Source organism: Oryzias melastigma, linkage group LG7 (assembly GCF_002922805.2).
Source record: "Oryzias melastigma strain HK-1 linkage group LG7, ASM292280v2, whole genome shotgun sequence".
Taxonomy (NCBI): domain Eukaryota; kingdom Metazoa; phylum Chordata; class Actinopteri; order Beloniformes; family Adrianichthyidae; genus Oryzias; species Oryzias melastigma.
The window spans coordinates 1,679,160-1,701,282 of NC_050518.1; the positions used below are offsets into that span (position 1 = coordinate 1,679,160).

The 22,123-nt window shown below is 38.7% G+C and overlaps 2 protein-coding genes across 4 annotated transcripts in view; both read right to left on the reverse strand.

Moving 5' to 3' along the window:
* Positions 1–9,969, reverse strand: part of LOC112159802 (rhamnose-binding lectin) — a 22,226-nt gene extending 12,257 nt beyond the window's left edge. Inside the window, exons 1-9 of the mRNA XM_024294104.2 lie at positions 9,849–9,969; positions 8,852–8,893; positions 8,266–8,369; positions 5,253–5,263; positions 5,125–5,157; positions 4,993–5,052; positions 4,782–4,917; positions 2,627–2,736; positions 1,014–1,058 (exon numbers count right to left, since the gene is read on the reverse strand). Coding sequence (XP_024149872.1) covers positions 1,014–1,058; positions 2,627–2,736; positions 4,782–4,917; positions 4,993–5,052; positions 5,125–5,157; positions 5,253–5,263; positions 8,266–8,315 — 445 coding nt within the window. The 5' untranslated portion in view covers positions 8,316–8,369; positions 8,852–8,893; positions 9,849–9,969. The remainder of the gene's footprint in view (positions 1–1,013; positions 1,059–2,626; positions 2,737–4,781; positions 4,918–4,992; positions 5,053–5,124; positions 5,158–5,252; positions 5,264–8,265; positions 8,370–8,851; positions 8,894–9,848) is intronic.
* A 2,355-nt stretch (positions 9,970–12,324) lies between these two features.
* Positions 12,325–21,944, reverse strand: casp9 (caspase 9, apoptosis-related cysteine peptidase). Of its 3 annotated transcripts, none has more exons than XM_024292862.2 (10): positions 21,647–21,943; positions 19,348–19,558; positions 19,217–19,273; positions 19,071–19,126; positions 18,795–18,971; positions 18,628–18,717; positions 17,280–17,427; positions 13,561–13,749; positions 13,362–13,471; positions 12,325–12,869 (listed from the first exon to the last, which is right to left on the reverse strand). In XM_024292862.2, exons 1-10 carry the CDS (start codon positions 21,776–21,778, stop codon positions 12,741–12,743), a joined length of 1,299 nt encoding a protein of 432 aa, XP_024148630.1. In that variant the 5' UTR covers positions 21,779–21,943; the 3' UTR covers positions 12,325–12,740. The 3 variants fall into 3 exon arrangements, with proteins under 3 accessions (XP_024148630.1, XP_024148629.1, XP_024148631.1); XM_024292861.2 differs by having other exon boundaries at positions 19,211–19,273; XM_024292863.2 differs by lacking the exon at positions 19,217–19,273 and having other exon boundaries at positions 21,647–21,944.
* Between the last annotated feature and the right edge of the window lie 179 nt (positions 21,945–22,123).

The following is a 22,123-nucleotide window of genomic DNA, read 5'->3' on the forward strand; positions in this document are numbered from 1 at the left end:
AAAATCTATTCAATAAGATTTAGCAAATTGTTTTGAGGCAATGAATCTTAAATATATTTTGATTATTTTAAATAATATCTGGGGCTGCACGGTGGCGCAGTGGTTAGCGCTCTCGCCTCACAGCGAGGAGGCCCCGGTTCGAATCCCGGCTGGGACCTTTCTGTGTGGAGTTTGCATGTTCTCCCCGTGCATGCGTGGGTTTTCACCGGGGACTCCGGCTTCCTCCCACCGTCCAAAAACATGCTTCATAGGTTAATTGGTGACTCTAAATTGCCCCTAGGTATGAATGTGAGAGTGACTGTGTGTGTGATTGAGGCCCTGCGACAGACTGGAGACCTGTCCAGGGTGTACCCCGCCTTCGCCCATCAGTAGCTGGGATAGGCTCCGGCACCCCCGCGACCCCGAAAGGGAAGCAGCGGTCAAGAAAATGGATGGATGGATAAATAATATCTCTAATAAAACAAGTTTGATTCACTTAAATAATTATATTTTTTAGCAGAATCCGTGTTTGTTTGTGAATGGGAGGTGGTCTTGTTTCAAGAAACAGAAACTGGAACATTTCACAAATATGAGATGTTTTTAAACATCCGGTTTTATCTGGTCCTGATCCATCAGAATTTGAATCAAGAAATACTCAGAAACACAGTTTTATCTTAAATTATTTTAGAAATGTCTTCCATCACAAAAAAAGCTACAAGATCATGTTAAAAACACCAAGTTATGATTTTCATTGGAGTGGGTCTTAAAAGAAATAAAGTCCCCTTTTGTGCAATAAATGATCATTTTAAGATATTTCCAATTTTTATCTAAATATAATATAAATATCTTTAATGGGTAGGACATCACAGCTTATTTTTTAAAAATTTTAAAGCAGCAAATTCTTCTGGTTCCATTGGCAACTTTTCACTTGTAGAGAAAAACATCTTGCCTTCTTTTTTATCCTAGTATGTAAAAAAGGGAGCACTTTGGTTCTGATGTTATCGGCACTAAAAGCAGACAAAAGGAGATCTTACCACACTGCAGGTGTGCCAAAGAGTGCTCACATGTGACGTGGTGAACTGTGAGAAAGAACATAAGGAAATAAACATCAGTCTTTAAAACAATTAACTGCAGAACTCTTAAAAAAACAAACAACTCTGCGGAAAGAGGCAGCCAGAAAAATAGGGAAATAACACCGATATTAAAAAGAAAAAAATCACTAGAAAGTAGTAAAATGATCTGTCTGTGCAGCATAAAAACAAATAAGCTAAAAAAGTTAGATGTTAAAATAACTTCATACTGAAGGTTATACAGCCCAATAACAAGCATTTTTTTTGCTAGTTCTAATCAAATTGTTTTATTTTTTGAGTTTTTGTGTAGCTTATTGTCGCTCATTTTGATTAGTCACAAAAGTCTAGAGCAATAAGTGAAAATGACTCATTTTAGAACAAAAAAGGTGAGGGATGTGTGGGAATATCATCTTTGTACAAGTTCTTAATTAATCTGGATACAAACTAACACTAGTGAATGCCAGTATAACTTGTCAACATTTATAGAACTTTAAAATAACATCCTTAGAATTTAACCAAAAATTACAGTGAGTTTTTTTTTTATCTTAAATCAAGTTTTTCCACTGTCAAGAGTATGGAGTCAAAGTATTTTGACTCATTTTCAAATAAATATCCTTATTTCTAGATCCTTGCTCGTAAATTCCTGACTGTGCTGATTTTGAGAAAAGCTGGGAAAGGTGAAGAGCAGGAGTGTCAAACTCAGCCGCACAAGGGACAAAATCTAAAACAAACCTTAAGTCGTGGACTGAACCTGAAGAGGATAAACATTTATTCAATCATTAAAACTAAATTTTGAAAACTTTAAAAATGTAACTTTTTAACATAACCACGAATAATAACACGGTAAAAATGTTATTCCAAAATAAATCAAGTGAAGAACTTTCAACATTTTTTTTCCATAAAATATATTTTGTCAAAATTATACAAGTTAAAAAATAAAGTAAATGTTAAAAGAAAAAAAACACTAAAATGTCTTATAAACAACCTAAAAGATTTTGATCTCCATATATCATGTTAAAAAGATCTAAATATGAACGTGCTGTCGAACAAAAAAAAGAAAGCCTGAAAAAAAAAAAAAGAAAAAAGTACTTTTAGGCAAAAAACAAATCATATCATGCAGTTTTTTGTTTATTGTCTGGCCGTTTTACTCTGCTTTGTCTTTAGTTATTTTATCAGGTTTTGTTCATTTCTTTCCTCACCATGAGTGAAATTGAGGGAGAGGAGGATGACACCCTTTTGATGTAAAATGTCATCTGTGCCCAAGAGAAAGTCGGACCACTAATAACAGTAATACATTATGATCTGGAATGCTGGATAATCACTCTACTGACCAGATCTGGCCCACTTTGACATGTGGTTAAGAGCAAAAGAGAAGTTAAAACAACTTAAAAATATGATTAAAAAAAAAAAACCTTTAACGTCTAAAAACAAGATTTTAAATCTTAGTATCAAATAGTTTTTAATGACAGCAGAAAAGCAAACATTTGAATCAACATCAACTTGCAGTGGATGTTTTTCCAACATGCTCTGCAAAGGCCACATTAAAACAATAAAGAAGGCAGTAAAGTTTGACTGACATGCTGACAGGCAGGTGTACGTGGTATGCAGGTACTTTGTTGTCCCTCTACAGCCACCGCTCACTCCAAGATCACTTGAGCTCAGCTCACACACCCTTTTCCCATTACATCTGCAGGAAGAAAGCAGATCACCACCCCTAAACACTAAGAAAACTAGAAAGGTTGAATTACCAGCGATAATGCTACTGTGAATACTTTTTCTGAAAGTGGTCGCTGAAGATACTGAAGCTTTTTGCTGAAAATGGCGACGCAATTTAATTTAAATGCTGCAGGGATTTACTGAAAATGTAAAAGCTTTTTGGTAAATGTAAAATTTGCTAAAAGATTGGAAATTTTGTTAAAGAGCCTTGAAAGAGCACCTGAGTTTACCTAAATTTCTGAAAATGTTGCCGTAAAATTGCTTTAAAATCCCCAATACATGCCAATTTTGCAAACATGTGTGATGCTTTAATATAAGCTGAAGTCCAAATTAGCACAAAAAACCTCAGTAGATCCCAAATAAGCCCCCCGAAAAGCTAGCTCAATGCTTAAAAACTAGCTCAACTCCAAAATATCCTAAAATTCCCCAGTAACCTAAATTAGCCAAAAACAAATAGCATGTTGCTAAAAAAAATAGCTAAACTCCAAATTAGCACAAAAAACATAATTAGATGCCAAATTAGCCAAAAAGCTAAAGCTAACACATTGCTTAATTATTAGCTAAATTCCTAAATAGCCTAAAATTCCTCGAGGAGTAAACTAAATTAGTCAAAAATGTTAGCCTGATGCTAAAATAGAAGCTAAACTCTAAATTAGCCTAAAATTCCTCGAGGAGTAAACTAAATTAGTCAAAATGTTAGCCTGATGCTAAAATAGAAGCTAAACTCTAAATTAGCCTAAAATTCCTCAGTAAACTAAATTACTCAAAAATGTTAGCCTGATGCTAAAATAGAAGCTAAACTCTAAATTAGCCTAAAATTCCTCAGTAAACTAAATTTGTCAAAATTTTAGCCTGATGCTAAAATAGAAGCTAAACTCTAAATTAGCCTAAAATTCCTCAGTAAACTAAATTTGTCAAAAATGTTAGCCTGATGCTAAAATAGAAGCTAAACTCTAAATTAGCCTAAAATTCCTCAGTAAACTAAATTTGTCAAAATTTTAGCCTGATGCTAAAATAGAAGCTAAACTCTAAATTAGCCTAAAATTCCTCAGTAAACTAAATTTGTCAAAAATGTTAGCCTGATGCTAAAATAGAAGCTAAACTCTAAATTAGCCTAAAATTCCTCAGTAAACTAAATTTGTCAAAATTTTAGCCTGATGCTAAAATAGAAGCTAAACTCTAAATTAGCCTAAAATTCCTCAGTAAACTAAATTTGTCAAAAATGTTAGCCTGATGCTAAAATAGAAGCTAAACTCTAAATTAGCCTAAAATTCCTCAGTAAACTAAATTTGTCAAAATGTTAGCCTGATGCTAAAATAGAAGCTAAACTCTAAATTAGCCTAAAATTCCTCAGTAAACTAAATTTGTCAAAATGTTAGCCTGATGCTAAAATAGAAGCTAAACTCTAAATTAGCCTAAAATTCCTCAGTAAACCAAATTAGTCAAAAATGTTAGCCTGATGCTAAAATAGAAGCTAAACTCTAAATTAGACTAAAATTCCTCAGTAAACCAAATTAGTCAAAAATGTTAGCCTGATGCTAAAATAGAAGCTAAACTCTAAATTAGCCTAAAAACCTAGTAGATAACAAATTAGCAAAAAATGCTAGTAGTTGCTAAAATATTAGCTAAACTCCAAATCAGCAAAAAATAAATAAAAAATAAAAACCTCAGCAGATGCCAAGTTACTCAAATGTGGTAGCATAATGCTAATATAAACGCTCAATGCCATTTTTAAAAAATTACTATAAAAGATGAAAACATAGTCCAAGAATATATTTAAAGGTTTGTTGCTAATCTACCTGAAATGTGAAAACTTTCTCAATCATTTCCTATGGGGCATATTTTGTTCAATATTTCAAAAACTATTTAGTTTTCGAATACTAAACATGCAAGCAGTAACGTCCGGAACAAGATGATCGTTTTGATACCAAGATTGCTGAAATCACTGAAAGTGTGATTGAGTTTTTACACTAATGTATTCCCTGTCCATAGCAAACTGTGTGTGAATGTGTGTACTTCTTCTTGACGATATCAACAACTGCCACATCAGAGCAGGTTGCGTTGGAGATCTCTGCTTTTCTTCCGTCATTGCAAGCCGCGCTGTCCTCGGCCCCGTACCGTGATGTCTGCACGCTGATCACTCCACTTAACTCTGGAAAGCAAAGCAAGAAGAGGATGGAAACACAGGCGGACCAAACCAATCCAAAGATTGTGGTTTTGATCTCACCACAGCTCAGGCGATGCACTACACCATCCACACAGGTGGTAACTCGCTCTGATGGCATACCTGGAGCAGCAGTCATAAAACATGAGCTTAGCCTGAAGAATATGGATGAAGAGCATGAATGTAGATACAAACCTGCATGTCCAAGCACACAGCCCACAGCCACCACTGAAACACAAGAAGCAAACATGAAAACTAAACTTTTCTTCCATGAAATACTGTCTGAGAAGCTCCATAATTTATGTAATCATTATTGTACTCACCGAGTGCGATGCTGGAAAACGACATAGTTCACACGGCACAGGAGTTAGAGTGAGAGACACAGAACACAAACAGGATTTATTCCTTCAGATTTAGGGCGTTCTGGTTTTGTTGAGCAATAAAAACCTGAATCTGACTCCTGGGCCTTTTTCCAATAGGCTGTTTTTTATCAAAACAAACAAAAAAAAACAGACAAACCCCACAAGGGAGAAAAAGTAGACATGATGTCTGGGAAGAAATCCCAGAGAGGATTGAACAGGCCAACCAAAAACCAAGTGTTGAGGAGCCAAAAAGAACTCAGAGGAGTTGAGAAACAGCATTAAATGTTCACAGGTTTTCCATGAATTTGATGTTTACTTAAAACTGGATACACAGCAGCTGTGCTAAACTGAGGCAAATTAGTAATTATGTATTCTGTAGTTTTAAAAAGAACTTTATATTTAGAACTTTTTTATTTATATAAAAAATACTATGAGATGCTTTTTGAAAAGAGTAAATACTAAAGTATATTTTTAACACAATGGCTTTTTTAAGGTTTTATTTCGACACAATGAAAGTACTTAAACTACATTTTCGTGACGTCTGTTTTGCTTGATGGGTCAGTTAAAAGTTGTCTCAGGTATGCCTGCTAAACCCTCTTGTTCTCTTATGGGGTCCAGATGACTCCACCCTTATTTTGATGACAAAGGTGGATTTTTATGTCTGCCACGGACACCAATGAAGATGAAAAAAAAAAAAAAAAAAAAGTTCAGCGTGCTGTCTTATGGGGTCCAGTTGACCCCAATTTTAATGTAAACGTGCCTAAGATAGCACGCGGGTTACAAAAACAGTGGTTTTAGTGCCCTCTCGTGGCGACAGAGAGAATTACAATTTTACAAATGTTTCTTATTTTTAACACGAGTTTCCTCCATCTAACCGTCTTCTGCATCCCTTCCTCTTCCTCATTCACTGCATCCGCATAAACCTCCTCTTTTGTCTTCCTCTAGAACTCTTCCCTGCAACTCTAGACTCAGAATCGTTCAAACAATATATTCACTGTCTCTCCTCTGAACATGTCCAAACCATCTCCGTCTGGACTTGATCTCCAGAACCTCTAACATGTGCTGTCCCTCTGATGTATTCATTCCTGATCCTATCCATCCTGGTCACTCCCAAAGAGAACCTCAGCATCTTCATCTCTGCTACCTCCAGCTCTGCTTCCTGTCTCTTCTTCAGTCCCACTGTTTCATGGCTGCTCTCAGTAAGAATCACAAAATCGTCTGCAACCATCAAAGTCCATGGTGATTCCTGTCTGATTGGAAAATAAAACTACATTTTTGTGCAACTCAAAATTTTAACTGTACTTTTATTTGTCTATGCACCTTACTGACATGAAATATAGACACAATAGATCAAAGTATATATTATTCTACAGGTTGTTTAGTAGAATGACTTAAAAATATAGGTCATGTTTTGGTGTGCCACCCCAAGATTTAAAGTGCCCCCCCAGCGGTCAGCCCTGGGAAAAATTTCTGGGGGCGCCACTGCTGCTGCCAATCTTAAGGATTACATTTGAGTCATTTAATCAGCACACTATGAATCAATGTTTCACTGTCATGAATGTGACAGTAATCTATTACACTTTCTTTAGAAAATAAAAGATGAACATTAACAGAAAAAATAGTCACATGTCAGTAGTTACTATCAACTTAGCTGGAATATTGTTTGGAGTTAGAGTTGATCCTTTTCCGTTCACCCTTGTGTGTCCTCAGTGGATTGATCACCCACTATATAAATTTCCCTTGTGTGTCTGTCAGATTAGGTCAGTTTCACTCAGGTCAGTTCTGTTCATGCTACTTTGATAACCTATGTTGCATTTTCCTGAGTTCCCTTATTGTTTAGTTGACCTCTTTTAAGGCCCCAGTATGTTATTTAAATCATTTTTTGAAAAGAAAATTAAATGTCCAAATTTTGATACGTTTTTGCATTCTGTCCTGCTTTTTTGGCTGCTTGGTCCACCACAAACTTAATAGATAAATAAAGTGCAACTGTTACAAAACATTTCTAAGAGCACAACATTTGACAGGATTGGTATAGAATGGAAAAAAGCAGATACTCCCCAAGTAGAAATTCTTATTTTTAAATCTTATGTTCAATTAGAAAAATTGTTCTAACATATCTTTCCTTTCCTATACACAGCTGTGATTTCGTGTGCAGAAAACAGCTATTAGGTGGTTACAAGTATTGTTTTGTCTTTTTAAGCCGAATGTAACGCCTAATAAATGTAAGTTATGCTCTTCTAACTCTTAAGTTATTCTTCCAACCTCAGCTGATCCTGGTTAATTTTCCAAAGGTTTTGGGTTTGGTTTTAATTTGATTTTCTGGCACGTTTTAATTTATTAGATTACATTTTTATTTAATTGTGAAATACATGCGTTTCTCATTGAGAATGTGTTAAATTATAGCAACAGAATATGACAAAATGTAAAGATGAATTTATATGAACTCTTTGGATCCCAAGATTCTCAACTTCTGATAAGTTTTAGGTGGTTGGAAAATAAAGAGAAATCAGTTTGGATTCTCTAGCCTAATGTAACCAATGTGTCCCAGTAGCTTAGCTTAAGCACAATGCTTTCTGTAGGCTAGATCAGAAGACCAAATCCGACTCTAGGAGTGGAGGGAGAGACTGAGACAAGGTTTTTGTGTTTTGCTGCTACCATATAATTTTTAGAAGAACAAAGACATACAAAAAAAGACAAATATACATGAATTACATGAATGGCCATTCAAAAGGAAAGAAAAGATCCCAAGAAGAAAAGTTCGTGTTGGGGATCAGGTTCTGGTTAAAGTCCAACACACTGGGTGACCTGTCCATGCACCCAGTTGTTCTAGAGTCCAAAGAAAATAAAAAAATAAAAAAATAAAAAACTACCAAATGTCCAACAGAAAAATGTGTTCCAAATGGGTATGTAGATTGGTTGCTCGAAGGGCAAAAACAGAAGAAGAAGAAAGGGCGGCTGTGAAAAAGCCTCCTACCAGCCCGACCAGAGCAGGAGAAGGTATTTAGTGGAGTAGGAATTGTCCATGACATCCGAAGTTATGTTTTGGTTCCAGGCTCTAACTCGCCATCAACACCTGACCTGAATAGAGGAAACAGGGCCAGTGTAAGAACTCCATTTAAATTCTCAGTGCTAGCTTTTGGTTCTCAGTGTGCACACAAATTCTAATCAACAATAAAAAATGCAGGTCGCACTATAAATAACAGTGACTGTAAACTTCCATATTGTACAATAAATAGTATCAAAAATAGTTCATCTTAATAAATAACAATGAGCTATAATTAAAAAATTCATATATCAAAAATAAAGTGCATAGTTTGAATACACAATGATAATTAAACACTAGCAGCACAAGAGGAGTAACTTTAAAGTGCTTAGCAGTGCATCAAATAATAACCTACTAGATCCAAACAACCTTTAAGTTTGGTCACTAGAGTGCATTAAAACGTAAACACAGTGATAGGGTCTAAAGATAATACAATACAGACTCGGTAGAAGTTTCATCTCAACAAATTAAATACATTTGGAGAAAATCGGCTTTAAACACAATTTGCTAAACATACCTCCAGCAGAATCGCCCTAAGCCCCGAGCTACTGCCGGCAGCCTGTTAGGGGTAGAGTCATAGACTGTAAAAACATTTTATATACAGTCTAGGGGTAGAGTTTATCACCTCCGATTGTACGTGCTCGGCCACGTGACCTCATTACGCAGCTACGTCAGACGCACAGACGTAACGCACTGCCTGTGTATTAATAAATCCGAGAAGTTATTATTTATCTATATTTATATTTTACGTTTTTTATTTTTTAGTGAAGGTTTCCACCCGGGATACACTAATGTTTCAATAATCTATATGTACTGAAATATATTTCCACTGAAAAACCCTGGTCCCTAAAGGGTTAAATATAAATGTATCAGTAAGGAAAACATTAGAAATTGATAGAAGTATCATTTATTTTTTAGTAAGAAAAACTTTAAAAGTTGACAAAAGTATCATTTATTTTTTAAAAAGTGCCGCCCGGGTGGCCATGTATGGACACCACACGGAGCGGTTTTAGTATTGGATCAAGCCTGGCTGTTGTTGGGAAGCCTACGGGTGCTGGGTGCTAACTGCATACGTAACCATGCAACAAATTTAGCACATATGCCAGCCCCGGGGGTGGAGCTAGGACCACGTCACACTAGCTCCTCTAAGATTTTTCAGCGCGCGCGCGCTCCCGCGAACTTCCAGGCTTGATCCAATAGACGCTTGTTCGCCACCGGTATTTAAACCCCACTCTACAACCATGTGTGTAAACTCATGGTTTTAACTCCAGTTTTAATTTTTTTTTTGCAAATTTGGATTACACACATTTTGTTTGTTATTTGTAAATAAATATAAAGAAAAACAAATGTAATTTTAAATGTTTTTTTCTTTTACAAAGATATAATTTGAGCCGCAGTGCATGCTGGGAAAACATGGGAACCATGTAAAGCTTTCTTGGTAGCCTAGCTAAGCTAAGCTAAGCCTCGCTTCCGTTGAGCGGTTCGGTGGGTCTAGTAAAGTAGTCGGTACTGACCCGTTAATCCTGGTGGTGAGCATTTCCAATCAGTTCAGCCTCGCTCCCACCGGGCGGTTTGTTTTCACTGCGCATGCGTGCTGTAGACCACTGGCCTGTCGATTGCGTCACTACCCGATCCCCTTTCCCTAACCACGCCCTGTTTTTGATATGTACTTGTAGCATTTTTCTCGTGATGGAGGACATAGGAAAAAAATAAGGATTTTTGTGTTTTTTTATATTTCTGGATTGAAATTGTTGTGAATCAAATGAAAAAATGTTTTTTAAAAAAATCGTGTTGTGTATAAAAGCTCTACAGACACATTTCTGTACCGTCACAGTAAATGTTATCAGTCAAATTTGTTGATGGTTTCATAATTGCTGAGGCAGGAGAAATAACATTACCTTTGGTTTGTAATTACCATTCAATCTAAATTTTAAATGATTTTCTCTATTGATATATACGATAAACCCATGAAATTCTCTGTTTATGTCCTGGACAAAAACCGTCCTCCAGGAGAGCTCATAGTGAAAGAGGATGAAATATGCTTAACCTGTGAAGACGTTTGGAGCCTGAGCATGACACAATGGATGGAATCCTCCGTAAGTATTCTTAGTCCAATGTACTGTAAAGAAAATATCATGTGACTCAAGATTTGAAGAGTTATTTCAGATTGAGAATGTTTGTCTAATAGCTGTGAGGAAAGCTGCACAGACATGTCATTAGTCATTCTGGTGCATCTTTTCTTTGGTTATAGACATGATTGTGTTAATGTTTGTGTGTTTCTGTTTCCTTTAGGAGAAAAATGTCTACATTGATGACCTTTATGTTTTGACCACCAGGAAGGATCTCAAAGTTGACCTACTGCACTCCTTGCTGGTACTATTTAGATCTTTTTTTTGTTTTTTTTTCTCCTGTGTGTGTGTGTGTGTGTGCATGTGTGTGTGTGCGCGCGTTGGGGTGTGTGCATGGGGAGGTGTGTGCGTGGGGGTGTGTCTGTGCATGTTTACTAATTAATATCAATCCCTGTAGGAAACCTTCAGGTCAGAGGTCATGCTGATGTTTCCAGCTTAGAGCAGACAGACAGGTCCAGATGATCTCTACCTGCTTTGTGTGAGTGTCCTCGGTTTTCTCGCTGTTTTTTTTATTTTTTATTTTATATATGATAGAAAAAGAGGAGAGGTTGATGTGTCATATTTTGTGGATGATGATGATAACGTCTCTATTCTGACAATATTTATAGCTGAGAAACAGAAGCTCTTTCTGGACTCACTTCACCCTGATGGTTTTGGTGATGATCTCTACAGAACAATGTTTAGGTTGATGCTACAGAAATGAAAGTGTGATCTTTGGATAGACTGTCTAACAGCAGCCTGTTAGGTTCTCAGGCTGAAAGGTTCAACATGGAACCTGGTTAACAGATTTAAAGGTTCAGCATGGAACCACATCTCAGAATACTTTATTTATTTATCTATTTTGACTGGCAAACATTTGATTTGTGTGTTATTTGTATTCTCTGCTGTACCAGGAGAATATTTGACCCTGTCTGGAGAACTGGAAGAGACATTCAGGTGTGTTAATTCAAACTCCTGAAGCTCATTGAATACATAATAATGGAATTAAAAACTATCAGGTTCACGTCAGCTCTCTTTATTTAAGTTCTCCCTTTTTCTTTTTCAGTTCTTTTCTCTGCAGATGTCAGACAGCTGCTGCAGCATTTCATGCTGATGTGAGTATTTTCTTCCTGTTACTTGAGTATAATGTTTCAACATGCTAAAATAAATGTATTTTACTTTCCAGTAAGCTCTCTGCATCAGCACCTCAGTGTACAGTTTTGATCCAGATGCCAGCACGGACGAGGAAAACAAAGACGTACATCACACGTGTCAAAGTCAAGGCCCGGGGGCCGGATCCGGCCCTCCGGGTAATTATATCCGGCCCTCCAGATCATTTTATTTAATTTTTACTAATGGCTTGTTGTTATTTTGTGCATTTTTCTAACTTGTATAATTTTGACAAAATATATTTTTATGGAGAGTAAAATATTGAGAGTTATTTAAGGTTTAGGTGGGCATTTATAATAATATTAAAAAGTTACGGTTTTTAAAATTTGAAATTCTGCTAGCTTTTGGGAATATTTTGGTATTTACTAAGATTTTTTGAAGTTTAGCTAATATTTCAGCTACATGCTAGCTGTTTCGACTAATATAGGCCTTTTTTTGGTCCATTTTGGAGTTTAGTCAATATTCCAGCTACATTCTACACAACAGCTACTAGCTTTTTCCAGGATAATAATGATTTGGATAAATATTCTAAAATGCTACACGTCATGATATACGTCCTCCATCATCAAAACAAATGCCTGAAAAGAATGGTAAAAACACCAAAAGCACAATTTTCATCATTGTGGGTCTTGACAAATACATTTGTTCTGCAGTGTGCGCACGGATCAATAACTAAAAGTGAAAAATTGATTCTCTTTTACAATTACAAAGAGAGATTTAGAACATTTAGCATTTATTTTGAATAATACATGAATACAGAGAAAAACAGACAAAACACACCCTTATTATAGAACATTACATTCTAGAATCCTCTTTTTTTCCTCTCATCCTGACCGATTGTGAAAACAGTTTCAGCTTCATAAAGAAAGGCAACAAACAAAAGTTGAGCTCAGAGCAGATTCTGGTAAACAGCAGTAGATCTCACAGCAAAGTTGATTTTTTTTTCCATCTAAAAACTGCTACATAGAATATAAGACAATAGAATGGCCCTTACAAACATGCATCAGCATCAAAACAACACCCACGTCACAGGCTTCAACCAGGAAGGCATTTAGATAACAGAATTATCTGGTACAACAAGACAACAAATCCATTTCTGCTATACACTATGCAAGAAAGAAGTTTGCTTCAATGCAGTGGTGTTGTCTTCCATTGCTCTGAGGTTTGGAAGTAGAGGTGCTTGCGGAGGAAATTGAAGGAACCCGGCATTTGTTTGTAGAGGCCTTTAGCAGAGTTTTGGGAAACCTCGTTGTTTACCTAGAAGCAAACAAAGTGCTTTTGTGGGATGAATAAAAACAGAAATATGAAAGAAACAAGCATTTTCTCTTAATGTGAATTTTTTTACGTTTAACAGAAGCTTGTTTGATTTCCTTTCAAAATAAAAGATGCCTTGTGTCAAACAGGATCATGACAGCTCTGGACAGCACGAGATAATATGTGCTTTAAACTCATAAAGGATGTGACTGTTTTATCAAATTTTTGCTTTATATTTGAAATCTGTGTATTCTGTAGCAAGAAATAAAATCTTTCCTAGTTTATATATATGTTTTTATCCCCTTTTTTGTACAGCACTTTGGGTCTGAACGGGAAATTTAAGTGCTTTATAAATAAAGCTTATTATATTATTATTATTATAAATCTAACTAATCCAAATAAAAAGAATACTATTATTTTATTTTTCTTTAGCCACTGTGGAGAGGTAAAAGAGCCACTAGTGGCTCCGGAGCCGAAGGTTTTAGAGATACTCACCATCATCAACATTGTTGCCAGGTCTAGAATTGCAGCATTTTCCTCTAGAATGCTGTCCAGAACCTCCACATACCAGGAGCCAGCGGCCGGATCTCTCCAGGAAACGTAGCCTGCACCCATCCAACAATGAAATGAAGATAACAAAACCTCAGTCTGAGACAACTGACCCATTAACAATGAATGATGAAAGGGAACAAACCGGGGAAAGTAGAGTAAGAGACCAGGATGTCACTGGGGGTGGGCAGCGTCGCTCTGGCATCGACTTCATCCGACGTGCTCAGAGAGTCGCTGCTGGACGATATGGGAATGGCGTCGGTTTGGTCACCGTCTCTACCGATGGAAGGTTTAGCCTCTTCGGGGGACACCTCAAAGCCAGTGTCTTTTTCCCCTTAAACAAAAAAAGCCCCAAAGTGTTGTAAAGTGTTTTTGGTGTTACTATGATGGTATAAATAGAATGGTACACCCCAAAGAATCAAGAATCAAGAATCTTTATTGTCATTTATGCAGAGCAAAATGAAATTTCTGCCAGCAGCTCTTTGCTAAAATTTTAGAAAGAATAAGATAAGTATAATATATACAAGGTGCATTACAGTTAAAAGACACGGTGAAAGAGAAGTGGACATTGCACAACAGTTAAGGTGCTGCAAGAACATAAATAAAAATAAATAAATCAGTGCACAGAAACCTGAGAGTTATTGTTGAGTCTATTTCCTTAGACTTAGGGTGGGTGGGTGGATGGACTTCACAGCTCTGGGGAAGAAGCTGTGTTTCAGTCTGTTGGTGTGGGTCCTGATGTTCCTGTATCTGGGAAGAGATACAAACAGTTGGTGTCCAGGGTGGGTGGGGTCTGCAGCTATACGACCAGCCCTCCGTTGGACCCGGCTGTCGTACACTGAGTCGAGTTGTGGGAGCGGTTGACCCACAATCCCCTGTGCGGTTTTCACCACCCGGGCCAAGTCCTTCCTGTCTTTTGCAGTGCAACTCCCGTACCACACTGTGGCGCTCAGGCAGAGGATGCTCTCTATGGTGGCTCTGTAAAAGTTTTTCAGCAGCTGAGAGGAAAGTCCAGTCCTTTTTAGTTTCCTAAGGAAGAAGAGTCTCTGTTGAGCTTTCTTCACAAGGTAGGATGCATGCACTGACCTGGTAAGGTCAGATGTAATGTGGATCCCCAGGAACTTGATGTGGTCCACTCGCTCCACCTCTTCCCCGTGAATGAGAAGAGGGATGTGTTCCACCTTTTTAGACCTCCTGAAGTCCACTATGACCTCCTTGGTCTTGGAGGTGTTTAGGACGAGGTTGTTATCGGTGCACCACCCTGTTAGGTGCTGGATCTCCTCTCTGTAGTGGGTCTCATCATTGTTCGATATGAGGCCCACAATGGTGGTGTCATCTGCAAACTTGACAACCATGTTTGTAGGGTGGATAGCAGAACAGTCGTGGGTGAATAGAGTGAAGAGGGCCGGGCTGAGGACACATCCCTGTGGTGTTCCTGTGCTCAGGATCAGCGTTGATGATGTGGAGTCTCCAATCCTCACCACTTGAGGCCTGTTGATAAGAAAGTCCCTGATCCAGAAACACAGAGAGGCAGGCAGTCCCAGGTTGTGGAGTTTCAGTATCAGCTTGTCCGGGATCACAGTGTTAAATGCTGAACTGAAGTCCACAAACAGCATCCTGACGTAGGTGTTGGTGTGCTCCAGATGAGACATGGCCACATGCAGGGCTAATGAAACTGCGTCCTCTGTTGATCGGTTCTCCCTGTAGGCGAACTGATGTCTGTCCAGGGACGCAGGGATGATGTCCTTGATGTGGCTCAGGATGATCCTCTCGAAGCACTTCATGATCACCGGTGTCAAAGCCACAGGGCGGTAATCATTGAGGCAGGAGACAGAAGATTTTTTTGGTATGGGCACAATGATGGAAGACTTGAGGCACACAGGTACTGAAGCGAGCTGTAAAGACAGGTTGAAGATGTCCAGAAAAACCCCCGCCAGCTGTTCTGCACACAGCTTGAGAACACGACCTGACACCTTATCTGGCCCTGTGGCTTTGCTGATGTTGATTTTCCTCAGGGTGGAGCACACTTGGTGTTGCTGCAGAACAAGCGGCTGGGACTGGGACTGCTCCTCCAGCTGTAGAAGAGGGCCGGTGTCTCTGCTGCCAGGAGTGTCAAAGCGTGCAAAGAAGGTGTTTAAGGTGTCAGGCAAAGTGGGGTCATGGGTGATGATTTGCTGTTTACTGCTTCTGTGGTCGGTGATGGTTCTGATGCCTCTCCACATCTCCCGTGGGTTGTTGTTAGCAAAGTGCTCCTCTATGCGCTGTCTGTACCTGCGTTTGGCCTGGTTGATGCCCTTTTTCAGTTCTGTTCGGGCCTTTCTATAGGCCAGCCTGTCGCCTGACCTATAGGCCGCATCCCGAGCCTTGAGCAGAGACCGTACCGTGCCATCAAACCATGGTTTCTGGTTTGGATACACTTTGATGGACTTTGTGGGCAGGACAGCATCAGTGCAAAACTGCACATAGTTCAGGACAGTTGCTGTATAGGTCTCCAGGTCTGAGCCGTCTTTAAACACCTCCCAGTCAGTGTGATCGAAACAGTCCTGCAGAGCTGAGGTAGCCTCTTCTGTCCATACCTGCACTGTTTTGATGTTCGGTTTGGTTCTGCAGATCAGCGGTTTGTATGTTGGTATCAGCTCCACCGAGATGTGATCCGACATCCCCAGATGGGGAGCTGCTGCAGCTTTGTATGCTCCTGAGATGTTGCAGTAGACTTGATCCAGTGTGTTGTTGTCTCTTGTGGGAAAATCTACAAACTTCTGGAACTTAGGAAGCACTGCTTTGAGCTCCACGTAGTTGAAGTCTCCTGCCACAATCACAGCTGCATCCGCGTTAGAGTTCATGTGCCTGCTGATCAGACAATAAAGCTCCTCTAGCGCTAGCTTGGCATTAGCCTGCGGTGGGATATATACAGCTATGATCAGGATGGAGTAGAACTCTCTCACCGTCTTGAAAGGCCGGCATTTCACGGCCAGGTATTCCAGGTCCGAAGTGCAGTGCGTTCCGATGATGTGTGCGGCTGTGCACCACGAGTTGTGGATGTAAAGCGCTAGTCCTCCTCCTCTGCTTTTCCCGGAGGCTGCAGTTCTGTCCACTCGAACAAAGAGCGGCCCGCTAGCTCCACCGCGGCGTTTGGTGTGTTTTCGTCCAGCCACGTTTCCGTTACAATGGCCACACAGCTGTCCATTCTCTGCGAGACGATCCGTAACCGAAACTCATCCAGTTTGTTGGCGAGCGATCTCGCATTGGCGAGGAAGAGACTTGGAAGAGCTGGTCAATGCGGATTAGCATGTAGCCTAGCACGCGCGCCGCTTCTTTTCCCCCGCTTTTGTTTACGGTGTCTTCTCCATCTCCGTGGTCGCCGAAGGGGGATGGCGAAGGCCGGGGTAGTCCGTAAGATCTCAGTTGGGATAAAGTCCAGTTTGGGGGGAGCATTAAATCTGCAGTTCCAACCGATGTGCAGTAGTTCCGCGCTGCCATAATGTATGAACGCTTCCAAAGACTGTAGCACCAGGAAAAACACGAAAAAAACAAACAAAAGCCAAGAGCGCTGAGCCGCTGCGTGTACACGCGCCGCCATCTTCCTTTTTTTCAACAATGAGGGTGTGGCCCAATTAGATTAACTTGGTTGACTTTTTGACCAAAAAAAATAAACTGTAGAAAGGTTTTATATTTTTGTTAAGTTCATTCAAATGTTAAAATTGCTAATCAATTGTCTGGCAGATTGTTCTGGGATTGATTAATTGTGACTTCATCTGCCACTAGGGGGAGTCGCGCCGTCCCTTCTCATTACAATAAACATCTGTGCAGAAATCACTCTCGTGATTCTTTCTCCCCTGAATTCGGGGGTGTAACTTTACTTACCTCCCCCACAGGCCTGGATGAAGAAAATCTTCGGTTTTCCTTGTAAGGAGGGGCAATGCTGGCCGTTGAGGTAGTTTGTGATCTCCTGAACTGAGACGTAAAGTCCATCCACACCGTACACCGCACCGGGGAAGCGGTTGTGGCTCACCTACATGAGAGAGAAAGTTCTCCAAGAAGTTAGAAATTCTTGATTTTTATCTAATGCTTTTTATATAAGGACTTACTCAGATGAAATTTGGTGTTTTTAACTTGTTCTTGTAGCATTTTTCTTATGAGTATTTCTTGTCCTGATTCGCCACAAAAACATGTTCAAATCCCCCATGACAATTTTTTTTATTTAAAAAAAAAAACGTTCCCAATAATGTTTTAATTATGACTATAAAGTTTTTAACCAAAATCCCACAACCTAAATGTCTTCAAAAGCCAATTTTCATGTTGATCTGAAGCCTCTATTTCCAAAATCTCCTCTGAGGGGGCGTGGCTTTTGGAGTTGAGCAGCTCCGCCTCTGATCTCCCCCCTATCTGATTATGATTGCTCTGTGTCTCGCTAGCGTAAATCTTCATCACTGCTACATAAAAACATCCATCAGTATCAGTAATGTCCAGCCGTATGGTTCTGATCCAGATGTCAGCTGGACGAGGAAGTGAAGATCTTCATGGACAGAACTTCCTCCAAAATCCTGATTCTTTCTCCTTCCAGTTCACCAAAGACTCTTTTAGCTAATTCTCCAATGTTTATTGACTGTGATCAATACATTCAATCATTGGTTTCTCAGAGTTCTTGATAAAATAATCAAAGCTAACATCAAAATGCTCTTTCATTGATTTACAATCCTTTCCAACTGCGGTCAAATGAGCCGCCGTTCACATTTCCGTGGTCACATCAAGAAGCTCCGTGGAGTCTGGTGGAGATTTTCCAGCGTTCTCAGTCCTGCTACCGTAAGTATTGGATGAAACTCACACCAAAAATCCAGTGATGCTGATTTGACCACAGAAATGTGAACGGCGGCTCATTTGACTGCAGTCAATGTGAAGATACCATCTTCTCTTCTCCAGAACCTGAACTAGACACTAGGAACAGATGAGGGTTTAGTGCATGTGCAGCAGAGCTGTTGATGGAAAGAAGATCATTCATTCAAACAGAGTCTGTCCAAGACAGTTTGATGGACAGAGATTTGAAAGGAGAAATACTCGGAAATGCAAAAACAAAATGATTTTGTAATACATTTGTTCTCTTTTATAAGAACAATACCTCATAAACATGTTAAAAATTGGAGGGGTACTTTAAAAACATCAAAAACCCAATTTTCTTTGGAGTGGACCTTAAAGTAAACCAGGAGAGTCTCACCTCTGTCCCATGTGAGAGTATAATCACCACACAGCAGTCGTACATTAAATGATCCTTCCTAGACAGAGCTGACAGCTCAGATTTGATTTGCTGAAAAGAAAGACAAACGTCAGCATCTTTACCTTTCAGAACGTTTCAGACACAGAAGCAGCAGAATTGATTCTCACTTTTTGTTTCAGGTTTGTCCGGACTTCCACGATGAAGTTAAGCGACTTGAATCTTTTCTCGAGTTTGTCGCAGTCCACGTTGGATCCTCTGCGAGTGTTCAGTTCGCTCTTCGGCTCAAATTCAACGTTGTTTATGATAAGACAAAGGCCACATGGCTTGGCGTCCATCTTATAGGGCTAAAACACAAGGAAAGACAAGAAAACAGAGGAAGATTTATGTTTTAAAAGTTAAAAATTAGGATTTTTTTGTAGCCAGTTTTAGTGCTGGACACTCACCTGAATGCTGTCCCGTCGTGGTCTGGTCTCTGGCCCCTTAAACACGTCGTCAGGTGCTGTAACACCAGAATATGGTAAACAAACAAAGAAACCAGAAAAAAAAAATCCAACATGGTTCGGTATAAACACCCCCCTCTTACATGGACCTTGATGGGTCTTGGGCTTCTTTGGGACAGAATCTTCAATGTATTTGTCATCATTCACTGGAGTGTCAAAACAATAAGAATCATTTCCAACCAATAAATGACCAAACTGGGCTTGGGCAGAGCAGACTTACCATCATGAGGAGGGTGGATCAGAGGGTAGAGCTCCTGCGTGGGTTTTACAGGCTGGAACTGGACTCCTGGAAGTGTTTTCTGGAGCAGCCCCAGCAGGTCTCGCTGACCCGTCTCCTGAAGACTCGCCAGAAATATCGCAAACGCTTCACTCCCGCGGGTCTCCAAGTCCTTGACCAACTTCCGGGCCTGGTCCCGTTTGGTCTCACAGTTCTGTCGGTCAGGAGCATAGACAGTTTATATGAAGAGGATTAGTTCGGGAAAGATATTCACAGATTCTGACTTCCAGCCTGAATAACTCTGACACATTAAGATATCTCAATCATTCTGTATTAACAGAGAGTGAGCTACAAATGCATCTCAAAAGAAAAAGGTTTTTTTTTATTTTGCCTTTTAATGAGAAGTGTTCTCTTCAAGCTGCAGATGGAGACACGGCACCGAGACGGCTGCTAAAGGACCGTCTACAAAGTGTAAGCTTTGAGAAAAGGTCATTCTGTTAAAAATCAATCATTTCTCAAAAACAAATAAATGTCTAGATTTATATGAACTAGTAATGGAGACTCATCACCTTGTTCATGCTACAGTAAATATTTTGGGAAAAACTCATTCTTAATTTTATTTATTTATTTATTATTTTGATTTAACTAATTTTTAATAGGAGATACAGTATAAAACATAATAAAGATGCTTAATAGGTCCGAAAACATTAAAGCTTCAGTCACCAAACTTTCTGTTCTGACGATTCAGAACGCTACTGGCCTACAAGAACGATTATAGCAACAATTCACTTCATTTAATTTATAGGATTTTTTAAAACAGGAATTTGGATCATATTTTGTCAAAAATGCTTAATAGCTCTGATAATATTAAAGCTACAGTCACCAAACTTTCTGTACTGGTTAATCATAACCCTACTGTTCTACAACAACAAAGAATGGAGCAGAAATTCAATTTGTCCAACTTTTGAAATATATATATATATATATATATATATGAATGATATTTGGTCAAAAATGCTCAATAGCCCCTAAAATGTTTCTGTGCTGACTAAATATGATTAATCAGTACAGAAAGTTTGGTGACTGTAGCTTAATATTATCAGAGCTATTGAGCATTTTTGACAGAATATGATTCATATTCACATTTAAAAAATAAAAAATAAAAAATAATAATAAAGTTAATTTCTGCTATAACTTTTGTTGCAGTATGACAGCAAGGCCATGATTAAGCAGTAAAGAAGGTTTGATGACTGTAAATTTATTATTTTTAGAGTTATTGAGCTTTCTCGATAAAATATGATCTATATTCATATTTTTAAAAATCCTCAAAATAAAGTGAATTATTGCTATAATCATTTTTGTAGTAGCCCTGTAGAGTTCTGATTAGTCAGTAGAGAAAGTTTGGTAACTGAAGCTTTAAAGGGGCTCTACCATGAAAATTTTACTTTTTAAGGTTTGAAATGCATTTTGTTTTTCATTCCTCACTATAAAGAACCCCAAAGTGGTATTTTGATTAGTTTGTGCATTGTAAGAGTAATCCCCAAACCTCCAGTCCGGCACAGTCGTGAAGGAGCCACATGTGCGTTGTGAAGCAGTGTAAAGACGGCCAGGCCAAATAAATATATCAGATATATCGTATGTGCATCCATCTTTGAAGAAATTTGGATTATTTTCGTGGGAGAAATACAGAGATGCTACCACAGACTCTAGGATGACGTCATGAACTGGACTGGAGCAGCAGGTGGAGCTTCAGGAATCGAGTCGTTTTACTTCCGGGTACGAACAAACTCATGAAATATAACTAAAATATCGTTAATAATTCATTTTTTAGTGGTCCAAAAGTAAAATATGATCTTATATATAGATATAGTTAAGTCTGAAAGGCTTAAGAAAATCATGGTAGGGCCCCTTTAATATTTTTAGAGCTAATGAGTGAGCATCTTTATTATATTTTATATCTCTTATTAAAAACTGATAATAATAAAAAATATAATAAAATAAATAATTAGTTCTTTCAAAAACATTTATTGTAGCATAAATATGGCGACGAGTCGTCATTATTATTTTATACAAATGTAGACATTTATTAGTTGTTGATTATTGATTTTTACAAAATGGCCTTTTCTCAAAGCTTGCACTCTGTAGAAGAGTTATGGAGCCCGGAAGTCCGAATATCTGAATGCCTTTCTAACTTTACTGAACTAGTGGGAATTGATCATACAGTCTATGGTCGGGAGACACACTTTTGTCGGTCTTGAAACATCAAAATAAACAAAGAAACACAGTTGGTGCTTAAACCCACCTTAATGTCGTTGATCATGCTTTGGGTGAACACTCCTTTTTTCAGAAGAACACCACAGAGGTCTGACAGGTCCAGCTCCTTCACCAGATGAACTCGGTTTCGGCGAAGGATTCTTTTGTGTTGCTCCTCCATTGTTTGCCCAGTACGAACGACTTACCACGATAGAAACGAAAGCCAAATTACAAACTGTTGCTATATTATACTCAAACTGTAATTTTTAAGGATAGAAATCCGTCAAAACAAATCCAGCTGATTCGTGTCCCGTGGCTTGTTTTCGTTTGGGTTTCCCCCGGAGTTTCATCGGATACTTCCTTGTTTACATCACCGCCCCCTGTGATCGGCCAGCTTAAGGGTACATTTGATTTAACTTCCGGCGTGTCTCCGTGGCTGCAAAGTGGGGGCGGCTACACAAAAACAATTGATTTCCGGAGCGATAAAATATTAACTTGTAACACAGACACATTTAATATGTCACAA